This window comes from Vanellus vanellus (assembly GCF_965231255.1).
Source record: "Vanellus vanellus genome assembly, chromosome: 13".
In the NCBI taxonomy this organism is placed as follows: domain Eukaryota; kingdom Metazoa; phylum Chordata; class Aves; order Charadriiformes; family Charadriidae; genus Vanellus; species Vanellus vanellus.
In genome coordinates this window covers 9,207,735-9,222,949 of record NC_138918.1, presented here as the reverse complement: position 1 = coordinate 9,222,949, position 15,215 = coordinate 9,207,735, and the positions used below count along the sequence as shown (strand labels likewise).

The window sequence follows — 15,215 nt, the reverse complement described above, 5'->3', positions numbered from 1 at the left end:
GCCGCGAAGGGGGGGAGCCCCGGGAAGGGAAAACACCCACAGCGCTCTTCTGCGAAGTATCCCAGGATTTCCAGCTATTTTATACACTGGCAGAAAAAAAAAAAAAAAAAAAAAAAAAAAGGCATTTTGTGTATGCAGTTGAAAAAGAGGAAAACGACTTCCAGGGGCACAGCTTGATAGTTTGCCAAAGTAATGTGTTATTTTCCCCATGATAAAAGGGCATCTGCGGCAGGCTCCAAAGCATAAAAGCTGAAAAGGAGGTCACTTACGATACAATCACCGAGTCAGTAGCTTTGACATCAACTGTGATCTCAAAACCAACCAAACAAACAAAAAAAACCAACCCAAAAACTAAATGCCAGAGACTCCCTCCTCCTCTGCCAAGATCAGAGCTAACAAATTGGCCTGGTGAGGCAGCAGCCAGTGCGTTCGGTTTGGGGGTATTAAGCCCAGAGAGAGGTAACCGAATAGCTTCATTAAAAACGGATCCTGGAGTGCAAACTTCCTCACGTCCATTAATCACAAAGCCCTTGTAGAGAAAGCTGAAATACACGAGGGTCAGTCCACATGACAAAAAAGCACAGAAGACACACACATAAACCTAAACAGCACCATTTCTATTCCATGCCTGTCCCCACGCTGTGCACGAACACTTGCTGCCATACCTTCCCGACCAGGAGTCCCCTTTGCCAACTGGCAGGCTGCTTCCTTCCTATGGCCCCGTCGGGGCAATCAGGGCTGCCAGATCAGTGGTTTTCTCAGCATCTATATTTATGGAATATGCTTCCATCCGACTTCTGCAAATACACATGACTTCTGTGGCACATTTTGTCCACTTTTCCCAACACCACATTGCCAGAACTTTGATTTCAAAAGCTAATTCACCTCAGATCCCTTTTAGGCTGTATTGCTACTGACAAAAATCAACGCTACCTAAAATCTATGAGCGATCTGCAGAACTGGAAAATTCAGCTCTTTCAGCTGCCGCTGTTCTTCGTTCTCCTTTGCATGCGTGTGAACTGGCCACCACCTAGCCACTATCTCTCTATTTGTCACTTTGAACAAACATCTGTTTTCCACCACATCTTCAACTGCCTAGTTAAAAATAGGCCAGATTCTAGCTTTCAGTCGGCACCGCGTCATGCTGTTTTATATTCATACGTCAGCTCTTCCAGCTCAGAACTTGCATTGTTTCCTGAATTCTATTGTTTCAGTTTTACTTTGGCCAAGGATGCATCATCTGCTATGAACCTTGACTAGCGTTTTAAAATAAGGTAGGTTTTGGTGGCAGCAAGTACAGCTTATGCCAAGGAGAAGGAAGGAAGGAGCCGATGGGACATCGCACATTTAGTGATTCCCTGATTCTCCCTGCAAAAAGGGAACTCCTTCTGCTGTTGGAGATTTGGTTTTCTATGAGGATTCTTTGCAATGGAGTTAAACAAAGTACTCACGTGAGTCAACATAACTCAGGAAAGGCACACTGCTTATTAGGTATTACATTATCTTGATCAACTGCAAATTGTGAATACGTATGAAATAGGAATCTTAACACTGTTAACAGGGATTTTTACGTGGAAAGTATGCTAATTCTGACAACAGCTACAGTCAAACCTTGTTAATTATACCCTCAGCAGTAGCACAAACAATTACTGTATCTCCTTTGTTTCCACAGAATATTTAATAAGAGTCGCTGGAGTGAGGTATTTTATTAGAATGTGGTTACTTTACGGAATACACTGGGGACCATTTATTAGTATAACTAGGAATCATTATAAAAACAAAACTCACTACTTCTGGTAAATCGAAGGAATGCATTATGCCTTCAGTTTTTGCTTACTTAGAAAATTTCACAATTTACAATGGATCTCACAGTTAATTATGCAAGCAACAACACAGCGCAGCAGAGAGATAAAATGGCCAGCTGCCATTTTAGCACACCTGCATTTCATATTAATGAACCTGCATATCTCAGATTGCTTTACAAACCAGACATGTGGGAATCACTTCATCCACACCAGTCATAAGGAGAGGCATATTTCCCCATTTCTCCATGCTGTGCATAAAAATATTTAGCAGACTATAAACTAAGTTTATTACATAAAAGCCTCAGCTTCCCCTTGAGAGATTTTCAAATCACTGCGAAGATCCATAGATTTTATAATCAAAATCCAAGTCAATGAGACCGAAACCCTTGGCTTAGAAGAACTTTATGTTACAGTATTTAAATAGAGATTGTCAACCTGAAATAAAACCATGGGGGAACTCAAAAAGGCAAAAGGATTGCAAAAAATAACACCAGAATTAAACAGCCTTATTTCTGGGAAAGGTTTGTAGTCAAGTAGATACAGCAAAAGGCAGGAAAGGAGTTCGTTCCGTTTCTCTGATTTCATTTTTCCACACAAATGCGCAAGTTGTTCGTATTTAACGACAACATCCTTTTTTTCCAAATCAGAGACAGTAAAACTTTACCTTGGCTCTTCCAGATCTCATGCTGCAGCGACTATGAGATTAAATGTTACTAGTGTTACTCTGTTGAACCTGCAGTCAGACCCTACGTGAACACACGTGGGGCAGTTTACTCCTACCTGCGATTAAACCTCCGGATACTGTTTTCTCACATCCTGGAAGAATACTGGTTCAGCACAGGATATAAAAAGCAAAAAATCACTAAATCATCCTCAGATTCAGCAGTAATGTAGGTCTTCCAAGACCATCTGTCCAAGCACAGAAAGCTCAAGTTTTCTTAGCCTCTCTTCTGAAATCTAACATGATCTCAGGCCAAAGTGTGCCTGCAGGCGAACGTAATCACCAATACATCTCTCTGCATATATGAGACAGTCCTATTTAACTACGGTATAAATACCACTGAACATACTCATTCCTCAGCAGTAAGTCTACTTCGTAACGACACCAGGGTCTGTGCAGAACTGTTCCAGATACTGAACGTTCACTCCCTCCCTACCCCCAGAGACATAAGGATGCTGCCAGAAAAGGAACACAGCAGGGCTTCTGTCTCCAAGGATCGCGGGCTCTGCAGAGAAAATCGAAGCAGTCACTGCTTTGTTCTGCCATCACATTCCTCCAAAGACATCCCCCTGTAAAAGCAACCCTTGAGCAAATTTTCTTGCCACTGACTGAAGAGCTGAGTTGATTCTGCCAGTGTGTACAGAGCAACATCTGCCTGCGAACAGCTGGCCCGCTGAAGCAAAGCTGGGGGCTACTGCCTGCTGCTTACAATGAGAACGTTCCTCAAAACCTACAAAAATCACATTTAACTCACTGAAAGAAAATTCAGAAACACTTGGCACGAATGTACTCCATACACAAACCAGTACTGGGCATGTGCTTAAAGCGACAAGCACTGCCTCGAAAAATGACACTTGGCTAAATTGACAACGGAATGCTTTCACGTGCATAGCAGGGCACGAACAACCAGCAGGCAAACTGACCCTGGTTCATGAGTCAGCAGCACTGCGAGATGGTGATTTAGACTGAGCAAACATTTTCTCAAACGCTGGGTTGGAGAAGGTTGGCGGAGACTTTTTAACGTATTACTCTATATGTGAATTGCCACCCTTTCACAGATCACAAAACCCTGTTAAGAGTTACTAAGGCACACAGCGTGTCAGCTGCATCTACACTGTCAGTCTGCCATTTAAGCAAACTCAATGCTCTTTGCTCACATGAAAAGGAAAGCAACTCACCCAGCTATACAGTTTTGGAATAAACAAAAAAAAAAAAGGCCACATAGTTGACAGTGGTATAATGAAGTCCATTTTAAACTTTAAGATTAATGCAGAACCAAAAATGTGTTCTCACAGTTACCCTTTACCTGCGCTGTGTTCAAAGGATTTAATCTCAGCTTTCATGACTCATAAAAAATTAAATTTCAGAAAGAAAAACACAAGCAAACGCAGACCGTACATACTTCCATATTTCATATGTACAAGGAGGACTGAGAACTTTTGACTAGCAAATTTTGTGCAGGAACCTTAACAGCACAGTACTGCGCTATGGTTTCCCAGGCTGCATGAACAAGGTGACCGAGGGAGCCTCCCTTAGTGACAGATACATTCAAATAAATTAACATGTAGTATCAAATTGTCTCTCTGACAAGCCCTACAAGAAGACAGCAAAGTATAGCTCGTGTGTCATGACAACAGGTGATATCTGAGAGCATAAATCAGAGCATCAAGCTTCAGAAAGACTTTCTCCCCATCTTAAATGGGGAGTTCAGTAACACATTTAGAGCACTGATTCACTCCCCCCCCCCCCCCCCCCCCCCGCACTGCCTTCAATTTCTATGACTGCAAAGACAGCTGCGAGTATATTCTTATCCCAGAGGCTGTTTTTCATACTGACAGACTGAATCAGCTTATTTTACACAGAGGAAGAGATGTCAGTGTTTCTTCCTCATCTATCCTTTCTGAGGCTATTATTTGTCTTAGGTTTCCTGCAGGCAAGCAGTGCATTTTGGACTGTGGCTGGGCGGGCTTTCACAGCACTGAATAAACAGCAGCTGGAGAATGGGGGCAGACAGTAGAAACTGTCCAACAACGACTTGACAGCTAAGAGACTCTCTGTAAAATATACCTTAGCCTTTAAATCTGTATTGGATGGGTTATATCCACCTCCACCCAAACGTAGTTTCTTCACTGATGTGGAATGTAGCAGTTCATTTAGCGAAAGCAGCACCCAAGAGAAAGCTGGTGGCTGACTGTGGTCGATGAGCAGTTTGTGCTGAAAGAAAATAGCTGAGATTCATGGACTGTGGAAATTCTGAAATTCCACCCAGCAGGCATACCTCCATCTTCTGGAGTCTGCCTGTAGCATTTATTTATAGTTTCAGGACAAACTGAAACCCAAAAGGGATTTGTTATATCATCTTTCCTAGAAAGTTACTTCTCAGTAATTCAGAATCAGCCAAGGCCATCACGACCAAGGGTGACTGGTTTTAGTTTTGAACGCTCCAGGCTTTTGGCACTTCACCTTACTGAGCTGAACTTTTCAGACTCTGCCTATGTAAGAAAAATTCATTTATTAAACATTCAACAAAGTATTTTGCAATCTTCAGAATAGGAAAATTTTAGAATGAATATACATATCCCCAGCTGTAAATCAGATGCCGTGTCCTGATAAACACCTCTCCGTTTATAGCATTTGGAGTTGAAATCAGTCAGGGAGTGCCTTGCTTCCGGAAGACATCACTAATTCCACCACTGTGGCATCAAAAGACTTACCCCCCCCCCCCCCCCATATTTCAGGACCAAATTTCAAGTCTAGCATACTTGTTAAAAAACATCAGATAAACCACTGATAAGCACATGCTTTCTAAAAGACCATTTGCATTTGAAAACAACGTCAAGAACTTGTTATCACATTGGGAGAGGCTGAACTATGACTATTTCCTAACACTACCAAGGCAGAGAGTGGAGAGAGAATGCTTCTGTCACCAGCCAAGTCACACGCTACAAACTGGTCAATACTATCTGGTGCTGTTTGGCTGCACAAAACGCAGTACCGAGGAATTCCCTATTCACCGGGCAGACAACCCATCTCTGCCCTCTCTATTTTGGATCCAAAGGGTACCAGCATTTTCTGTTTATTTTTAAACAGCCGTTTTAAGGGATTGGAAATATATACACGCAGTCACTAGCAAAACTTTCCATTCTTGTTAAAAATTAGTTTCTAAAGGCATTAGCTTCTAAGTTTGCATCATCTGAAGCCAATGGGAATCGAAGTGATGAGCATCTTGCAGAACTAATGCCATTATAGCTCAGTTCTGTAAGATTTGCATTTCCTGAAGCACCCACAGAAAAGAATGATACTCAACACCTATTTAACATTTACACCACCATTCCTTAGATGATGCCACAAGGGAGGAGCGGCTCAGATGCCAGCAGCAGCGTGCTGGTTGGCGCAGTGGGCGCGGTTTGATTCCTACTCCAATACTTTATTTTGGGCAGCAGTTTTTTCTCACAAGGTACATGTGCATATTCCAACTCAGTTCCACTTAGCAGAGCTACTTCCAGACCAAGCAGAACTATACTTCATTGAAGCTTAGCTGTTTGTATCAAAGTAAAAAAAACAACAAAGTTTGGGGAATTCCTAGCTACTGAGGATGCAAAACTCTTGAATCCTTTTTGCACAGTTCCTGTTGGATAATCCTCGAAGGGCAGATACATAAAGCTGTAACACTTCATAAGACTTTTTAGACATTTCAAGTTTAGATATTTTACATTAAAGGCTGATGCCAGCAAGCTCTTTAAAACGCCAGACTTCTTCCTTCTGTTAGTATCAGATCACAACCATGAGACAATTAAAAAAGAATCCTTGTCTGTCCACGCCTTGCTTGGCTCTACTCTGACCCTGGTCTGGTTATCTTTTTGTCCCAGCTGCACAGCGGTGTCTGACTTACATGATGCATTACATGTGCCTCAGTGGTGTTCCTCTCGTGTAACATGTCACCTGCCCAGTTAGCTTGATTTTGCAGCTGCGTTTTGGTTTTCATCTTTGTCCCTATGAATTAGCTGCAGAGAGCACTAAGTAGAAACAAGTGATCAAACTCCAGTTCTTTGGCTAGGTTGATATGCTTAACACACAACAAATAGAAACGGCAGTGCTGAAACTGCTGAAAGGCTGTTCCAAAGCTACACACGATTTCTAACGAACACTCAACAAGCACCAAATTCACAAAATTAAGTAGCTTTCAACATTCCCTAAAGACAGCATCTGGACACAAGCAGTAAAAAGGGTTCTTCTTACTGATTCACAGTCCTCTAGACATTGCCCTTCCATTTCTGCAGCTTTGCACATCGGTTTTGCACCAATTTAATGCAGTATTCAGGGTACTCGCCATCTCTGGATGCTTATACCCTCCCTCACACGCCCCCTACAAAGCCACACTCCACGTTTTGACTGGAACAGGACTGCAGAACCTAGCCTGAAGCACTTTACACATCATGTAGCCAGCCGTGTGCTGTACGCTTCATCCCCAAGTCCCATGAGCTTCAGGCACAAAGGAACATGTTTCTACAGAAAGCTTAAAATAAAAAGGTTAAGAAGAAACACTGAGTTAAAAGTTTTATTCATTCAACATCTCACATTACAAATATTTAAAAATTATATGCATACTGGTATAAATAGTCATTTGCAAACTATTTAATAACATTAATTTTCACTAGCACTTCAACAAATGAACTCTTTAAAAAAAGTAACTTGTGTTATATAACTTAGAGTAGAACATACAAAAATATGAACTTAAACGTGAAAATGACTTTAATAAAAAATGAATTACCCTTATTTAAAATGCTATAATAAATACTACAACCTCCCCATACACAGTAAAAACTATATGGAAATTCAGCCAAGTAGTACAATTAACTGACATACTTAAATAACTTTTCCTTCTGATAATATGAGCAATACATTGGGGGAAAAACATATTAGGAATTAGTAAAAACTAGACACCCACTTGCTAAAAGTTTCACTTCCAAAAAATATAACAAAAAATCTGATGAAAATTATAAAAACTAATTATACTTTAAAATTTAAAAATATAAAAAATAAAACAGTTGAATACAATATTGTCCCAATTCTTACAATGCTATCACAGTAGCTTTAAAATAAGATAATAAAATAAAGCAAATGACCAAAACCTTTTATTCCATTTTTTTAAAAATAATCTCAAATTTACATTAGTAGAAAGATTGATTTCTGATTCTTTTCTTTAGAAACACCAGCAAGAAAGAGGATTTACTAGAACAGTAGAAAATGACATTTTTAAATGTCTGCAATTAAAAACAAAGAATTACACTGCAAAGATCTTCCAGAAGTCTGAAATAGGTATTGCACATAACTTGAAGTTAACTTGCCACAATTCATCACATTCAAGTTTTAAATCACCTTTTAACAGAAGGTTTTAACTCTTCAAAAACAAAAGGGGTGAATTATCAAGTCTTTCCAACAGCATCCTTATAAAACGCTAAATTCATTCACTGCAAGTTTTAAATTTGCATTCTGCAGAGGTCTGTGTATGGAGAAGTATATACTATACCAAAAAGCACGGGGCAGTGGGGTTCCTTTACATATAAAATAATCAGAAACACTTTATTTTACATTGCAAAAATAACCATGTAATTACTCTGTAACTACATTGTAAATACATGGCCAGTGCCATGCTAGTGTGAGAAAACTACATGCTTATTAACCCCTTTGCAAATTGAAGTGATACCCTAAGACTGGTAACCTAATTACATGTTAATCATGTTTGGAGCTACATGGTAACCCCAACTACAAATCCCATGTAATCAGGCGGACATGTCATCACTATTTAAGTACAGAGTAATGTATATAATTGTTTATGCCCTGTAAATCGAAGTGTAACCAAATAATCTGTAAACACGCTTGTCACACAATCACAAGTGAATATTAGTAGAATAACAATTTCTTACATTAGTCATGCATACTAACATTACATGCCTGCCACTTAGCAGGCTCTCTTTTATTCTTTAAATATAATTTAAAAGAGCAGACACATTTCTGCATCAAACACCTAACATCAATTGTTTATTAATATTAAAAATGGCTAAACATTCACCAAAAACGTCTGCATTTGTGTATAATTTTTAAAAACTTAGTAAGAAGCGGTAGACAATTTTGATGTTTCTTTAAATTTCTACACTATATGCATTTAAATTTCATGGGTCTAAAGACAGTGTCATTTGTCACTTTCATGCTTTTCTTCTTTAATTCTCAACTTTACATATACTATTTCTTAAATTATACGTACACCAAATACCTGGTGCTGGGCTAAGATGTTTAAGCAACATGCTTTCTTTTCTCTGCAGATTCTAAAATAGCATTGCCAGTGCACAACATCCATAATTCAAAATGTATGCAGAGCACTGAAATGTATAAAAAGCAGAATATAAGAAAATAAAATTTATTAAAATTATTTATATTAAAAAATGAAGTATATGAAGATCTCTCAGTAATAAAAGTACAAAAAGCTACTCTTTGCAATATGAAAAATTGAGGTATTGCATAAAGAGATATCCCGTCAGTGAAAAGTGTGCCTAAAAATGCTCACTGTTGGAAAAACAAGATATACAAAAGTAGTGCATAACAAATATACATTATGTGCATGACAAAATAAGTTAGCTACAAAAACACTGTACCGAAATTCAGCAGGTCATGTACAAAGGGAAAATTATTATTCAAAGCTAGTTCTCAAACAGTGTTATTTCTTGTAATGGTAACCCATCTCACCTGTTTACTGGGTAGGATCGGCACAATAGCACACCCCAAGCCACCTACAAGCGTTAAAAAAATTAAAGGAACATTCCAACTATAATTATGTACTTCAGAGAAAAAAAAGTCCCTGACAATCTACACAAGAGCACTCTGCATTTGCATTACTGTTGTCAATATTTTCAGGGATTTCATTAAAAGCAGCTCCCTTTCTATACTTGACTAGTAGACAGCAAATGTCTCCATTTTGACCTTTGGAACTTGGTAAGGTATAGTTCATTAAAGCCTGTATTGAAAACAAAAACTGCTTCTCATAAAGATAAGCTGGGCCGGGGGAAGGGGACGAGAGGGGCCGACAAAGGCTTTTAAGGGAGCAGGGGTTTCCCAAGCAGTGCCGAGGCAAGTCTTTGGTTTGAGAGAATCTAGGATGGTACCGTGCCGCTCGGGCAGTTCAGAAGATTGCCACTAAATCTGTTTGTTTGCAACACTGCTAAATAATCATTTGAGAAGTTGGCCGGGGCATTAGTTCAAAAGTAATAAAAATAATTTTCAGAACTACTCCTTCATTCAACTATTTCAAGCTAAACCCCTGCACCCACTCTTCATCATTCAGTTAACATGTACTGTGTTAATGCTTCTCAAGGTAGAACTTATTTATAATAAAGCAGGCATTAACTTAGCAATGTTGGCACTTCAAATACCTGTGTTTCTGTATTTCCCCATGTTAAGCTCTGACGAGGTGGAATCTTACTTGGGAAACTTTCTACAGGAAGAGTAAGAAAGGCATATGCCCGCTTGCCCCATTTCATGCACAAATTCAGAAAACAGTGCAAAATGAGACATGGAAACGACGTAGGTTCGTGCCTTCTGTTACAACTAAGTTAGAGGGTATTTAAAACTAACTTTACATCCAAGATGGGAAACGAATAAGCAGCCAATTTTAGTTTGTGTGACATAATGGAATATCAAAACTTCAGTAAAAATCAGTGATATCCTTGAGGTATCTTTAGGTTTTCTACTTTTTCACGTCAAAATGGAGAGCAAAGGCTGGCCCCTGATGAATGTTAGTATATTAGGATATAGAGTTATATATAGCCATCAAAAATAAAATCTATATATTTATCCTTCAGGAGAGGAAATGCCAGTTAACTAGTTGTCATTACTCTAGCTTTGGTAGGATTTCTAGGGCTGTAACGAGACAACTGAGTTCTCTTAAAGAAAATAAAAAGTGCACTCCCCCCTCAGTAGTAACTTTACTCAACTTTTACATTCAGGAATTCTTAAAATGTAATCATTTTGATGAAAATATAGTAAGCTCTGCCTATCTCATTAGTAATTTGGATGTGGGTGGTAGTCAGAGGCACGGTCCGAGCACATACCGAGCTAAAATTTCAGCCTCAAAACCCTTAACAGATTTTTTAAAAAGATCATTATTATAATGCTGCTTCAACTTTGCTCATGCATTTTTGTTGCTTTAAACATGCTCTTTCCTGTTGGTAGGTAAATGCTAACTTCATCTGGTGCTGGAAAAATCCGAAGTCGAAACAAAAAGAGAGGCAAAAACAGGCTTCCCTGGGGGAAAAGTGTCAGAACAGACTGATAGTGTTATTGTTACGTGGTTATTTTAATAAAAGTATTCTTATGTTCTTTATTAACAATAATTTAATTAGAAAACCAAAATACTCTATTGTTTCAATTCTCTTTTCTTAATATTTTTCTCTCCTCTAAGAAAATGTTGCATGAAATTAAGTGTTCTCTCGGTAGTAAACACAAGAGAATGCAACTCACTTGCAACATGTTATCAATACGAAAAGGAGTTCCCAATACAGTTTTCAATGACAAGATTCTACAAAATACCCATATTATAGGTCATTCTTTCATTATACTATTGTTAAATTACAGACTACTACAAAAGGACATGCTATGTTGTATAAGAGAAGGGGTAGGGTGGGGTAGGGACAATCAGGATAACAGAAGAGTGCACTTAATTTGAGGCCTGCATATGAGCACTGCAGTGATCATTTAGTTCCAGCGGAATGAAATATGTCTTGGGCGATCTCCTCCCTCCTTCACCAGGGGCTTGTGGAATTCCCTGCCAGCGCGTGAATGGATAGCAGCCCAGCAATATTCACAGTAATACTGCAGACAGGTAACATTAGCACAGAAAAATGGAGCAAATTTTCCACCGCAACGGGCCCCCTGACATTCATCACAAAGCTGATCATCCAAGACATATGGCTTAACTTCCACCTGTATTCAGAAAAAGAGAAGAAAGTTTACAATTCTTAATAACAACGTAGATAACAACAATTCCACACTATTCACTGTATGTGTTCTAGCAGCATTGCGATCACAGTTCTGTAGTAGGGAACATCACGCTCAAGAATTTTCCCCCTCATTACACATGATCATCGTCATTAAACACCCAAAGCTACAGGCGCTTGAGAACAATCCTGCTCGTGCTGTACTCCTTGGTCATTAAAAAAACCCCGGAAACCACTGCTGACCAGCAGTATCACATGTGCTGTTGCTGCTTTACAGTCAGGACCAATCAACCTATTGTCACAGAACTGATACACAGATTCACATCAAAATCCTGCAGAATTCGGGGGGGTTATTTTTAAGTATGGTGATGCACAATTAAGCTCCTACCCTTTCAGGGAGGAATGTAAACTGTTTACACAACACTGTAACTGCAGATTAAAGATGCACATGGTCTGCAAATTTCAATATCTGAATTTCCAACTTTAAAATATTTAATTTATTATCTTAATAAACAGCACATTTCTGTTTTCTTTTTCTGTGGCTTAGTCCTCTCAGCAAAAGGAAACCTACCTAATCTCGTTGGGATCAAATGAGAAGCTTAAAATGGGTCTGACAGCCACCTACGCTGTTGGCATTAAGGGCCAGATGATGAGCAGTAATTCAGCACAGCAGACAAGAAAGGAGAAGAAAAATTTCTTCAAGTTCTTAACTGATAATGACTCACAGGAACTGGTACCAGCTGGTGCTCCAAGGATACATCTCCACTGCAACATCTGCAGGCTACTAGCTTTTAATCTAGGCATTTGCATACCAAAACCAAGCCTGCTGTACTGTGGGCTACAAACCCCTGCTCACAGCACTCCGGAGCGCTTTCTCTGTGACAGCAGGCAAAGCTTGCTGCTTGCCATACCCAAGCTGGCTAGAGCACAGCTCGTTTAGACATGCCTATGTGTTTTAATCACAAGTGCAGCACTGCCATCCCCTAAAGGCTCGGTTTCACCTCAAAACCAGTAATCACCTCCACTCCCATTCCTTTGCTCCACAGAACTGTGGAAGGTCCATGGGATACATCAGAAGTGCAACACAAAACTTCATGTTAAAAAAGTACAGGTACAAGTTCCTGTTCTAGGAGTGTTTGTGAGCCTTCTCTGAAGCTCATTTAATTAGGTGTTTTCACAAACATTTCCAAATATCCAGACTGTGACTGGTTTCTCTGCTGGTAACCTGTTATCTCAGCATCTGGCTTAGGGATGCTCCTTTCTCTATCTCAGAAACCTTGGAGGGATGCCGGCTCATTCTGATAAGGACATTCACAAGTTTCTGTGTTTTTAAACTTACCCAATTTTATTACAGTCCAGACAGGGCACTGCAGTAGTTTAATGCCATTTGTGCTTATAGTACATATAAACTACTTGGAGACAGTACAGCAGCCTTTTTTTTTGGCCTCAGTTTGTCTCCTCTTCCACCGCTAGAGTTCTGCTTCTCAAACACCCCTTCATGCCAACTCAGAAGAGTAAAATTGTAGAAGAGCAGCGGCAGACAAATATTCCTAAGACCACGTTCTCCCTCCATCACCTAGTTTGCTATGTAGTTTGAGGTTGGGTATTCACTGATGAGCATCATCTCCTGCAAGTGCTAAGAGGAAACCTACAAATGTGCTATGCAGGCCTCCTTAATGTGGCAATTCTGCTGCTCTATGATGTCTGCTCAAACATATTCAGAGGCCAAACTATAGCACAGGTAATTATACCTCTGCTTGCTTTAGCCTGTTACTGCGGCACTGGATTTTGTGCAGGTTTGCAGCCCATAGATACCAGTCAGAGTCCTCAGCATATTTATTCAGCATGTGCTGAAGTGCGTGTGCCAAACACAGCCTGCAATCGTTACTTGTGCGAGGTGTATCAAGGCTTCCCAAGTACAGAGAAATACCGTAAATTACTGCAACTTCATCAGGCACGCTTAGGGTGGCAACACGCTTCGGAAGCTCTGCAGTGGTGGGTGCTGCAGGCCACTGAGCACCTAATTTGCATTATCTCTCTGAAGGGCACACCCTTTCGCAGCACCTCCTTGCCTAATTTTACAGGAAATCCCTTCTTGTTACTAATTTTTTTTTCTTTTTACAGAAAAGCTTTATTAGAAATAATTAATAAGAAAAGTAGTATTGCCACTGTTGCACTTTTGTATCTCTCATGCACCCAACCCCCCTTATAACAAATTCTCTGAGCACTTATCTTGCCACATTTCTTCTTAACTACACACAAAATGGGGAAATAAGGAGGAGTGGAAGGAGAGAAGGAAGGGGAAATAGATTGCAAAATCTTTGCTAGAGTTCACAAGTACTTACTTAAATTTGTAGTCCCACCAGCTTCAATGGACCTATTCACCCAAGTGTCTGCTTATGCAAGCAGGAGTTGCACAAGGGCAGCCCAAATTATTTGTTCAAAGCCGTACAGAACTTATTTCAGAGCCAAGATTAGAACAAAGACATTCCAATTCACAGGCCCACAGTCAAATTGTTGTTACATTTCTTCTACCCAAGCTCTACAGCCAAAGCAGAAGCGAAATGATAAACAGCTAAGCAGCCAAGTTTGGGGGTTTTCCTCTGTAGTAACTATAAAATTAAGATCAGTGAGATCAATAATGACAGTCGTGTAAGAAAAACCCAGAGACAAAGCATGAATTAGACAGAAAGGTAGATGTAAAGATCTGAGTTTCTCAAAATTGTGGCCGGAAGATCAGTGTAATTGGCAAAGTCACATTTTCTATAGATGAGAGGGCAGAGGCAAGCAAACTGCAGATCCATTTGGCATATTACTTTAATTTATAATAATAAAGGAATAAAATAACCAGACACAGCCTTTACGTAGGCAGCAGAGGATGACTGTGAGGCTGTAATGCATGCTAACGAGTTTACAGTGCAATACTATGATGCTCTTTAGGAACAGCCAGCACACAATGTGTAACACTAGGGCCTCATTCTGCCCACTCTCTCAAGAGATGCAGAACAGGAGGAAGAACTGCTCCATCCTTGGCAGATACCTTACTCCCTGACATTATACAAACACTACAAGTGCAAATACTTGCAGTGGGAGTATATGACGAGTGCAATATTCTTATAAAAGGGCAAGGCAGCTGACATGCTTCCCATTATGCAAAGCAATTTGAGAAAGTCTGCTTCACAGTTGCCTCCCACGTTCCAGAAGCAATAGCTCTGTACCGCTCCTTCATTTTTATTCTGTGTTGTATCTAAGTGGCACAATCTAGCCCTAAATATGCAATTAATCTGATATAACATTTACAGTCTTCACAATGACACACATTTACATGGAAAAGCATTTCTAGAGAAAGCACTGAACAAAAATAGAATGTGCTTGAAGACCTTACCCGTTTATCTATCTCTCCATGCTGCAGCTGAACAAAGCGAGCACTGATAGCAGCTATGTAACTCTGTTGATTAGAAAATGCAACCCGCCCAGCTCCTTTTGGGTACTTCAGCTCAGGGTCTGTGTCAATTCCAGCATAGCACACCCCTCCGTACAGCCGATCCATTATCATTGCAAGTTCCACTAAACCAGAAAGGAAAATGAAACAGTGGTGTAGACTTGGTAATTTTGTCTAAAAGCATCAAATGAAACAGTCCATTTGTATTCATGTCCCCCGCTATAAGTGTCAAAAACACTTGCTGAAATAACTTGTTT

At 39.8% G+C, this 15,215-nt stretch overlaps 1 protein-coding gene across 2 annotated transcripts in view; it reads right to left on the bottom strand.

Moving 5' to 3' along the window:
* Positions 1 to 7,070: 7,070 nt before the first annotated feature.
* The window catches only part of CPEB4 (cytoplasmic polyadenylation element binding protein 4), a gene marked incomplete at its 5' end in the record, with an annotated part of 43,823 nt that continues 35,678 nt past the window's right edge, over positions 7,071 to 15,215 (bottom strand). For both annotated transcript variants that reach the window (XM_082489760.1, XM_082489761.1), the window contains 2 exons: positions 7,071 to 11,502; positions 14,902 to 15,083. In XM_082489760.1, the coding sequence (XP_082345886.1) occupies positions 11,275 to 11,502; positions 14,902 to 15,083 (410 nt within the window). In that variant the 3' untranslated portion in view covers positions 7,071 to 11,274. The remainder of the gene's footprint in view (positions 11,503 to 14,901; positions 15,084 to 15,215) is intronic.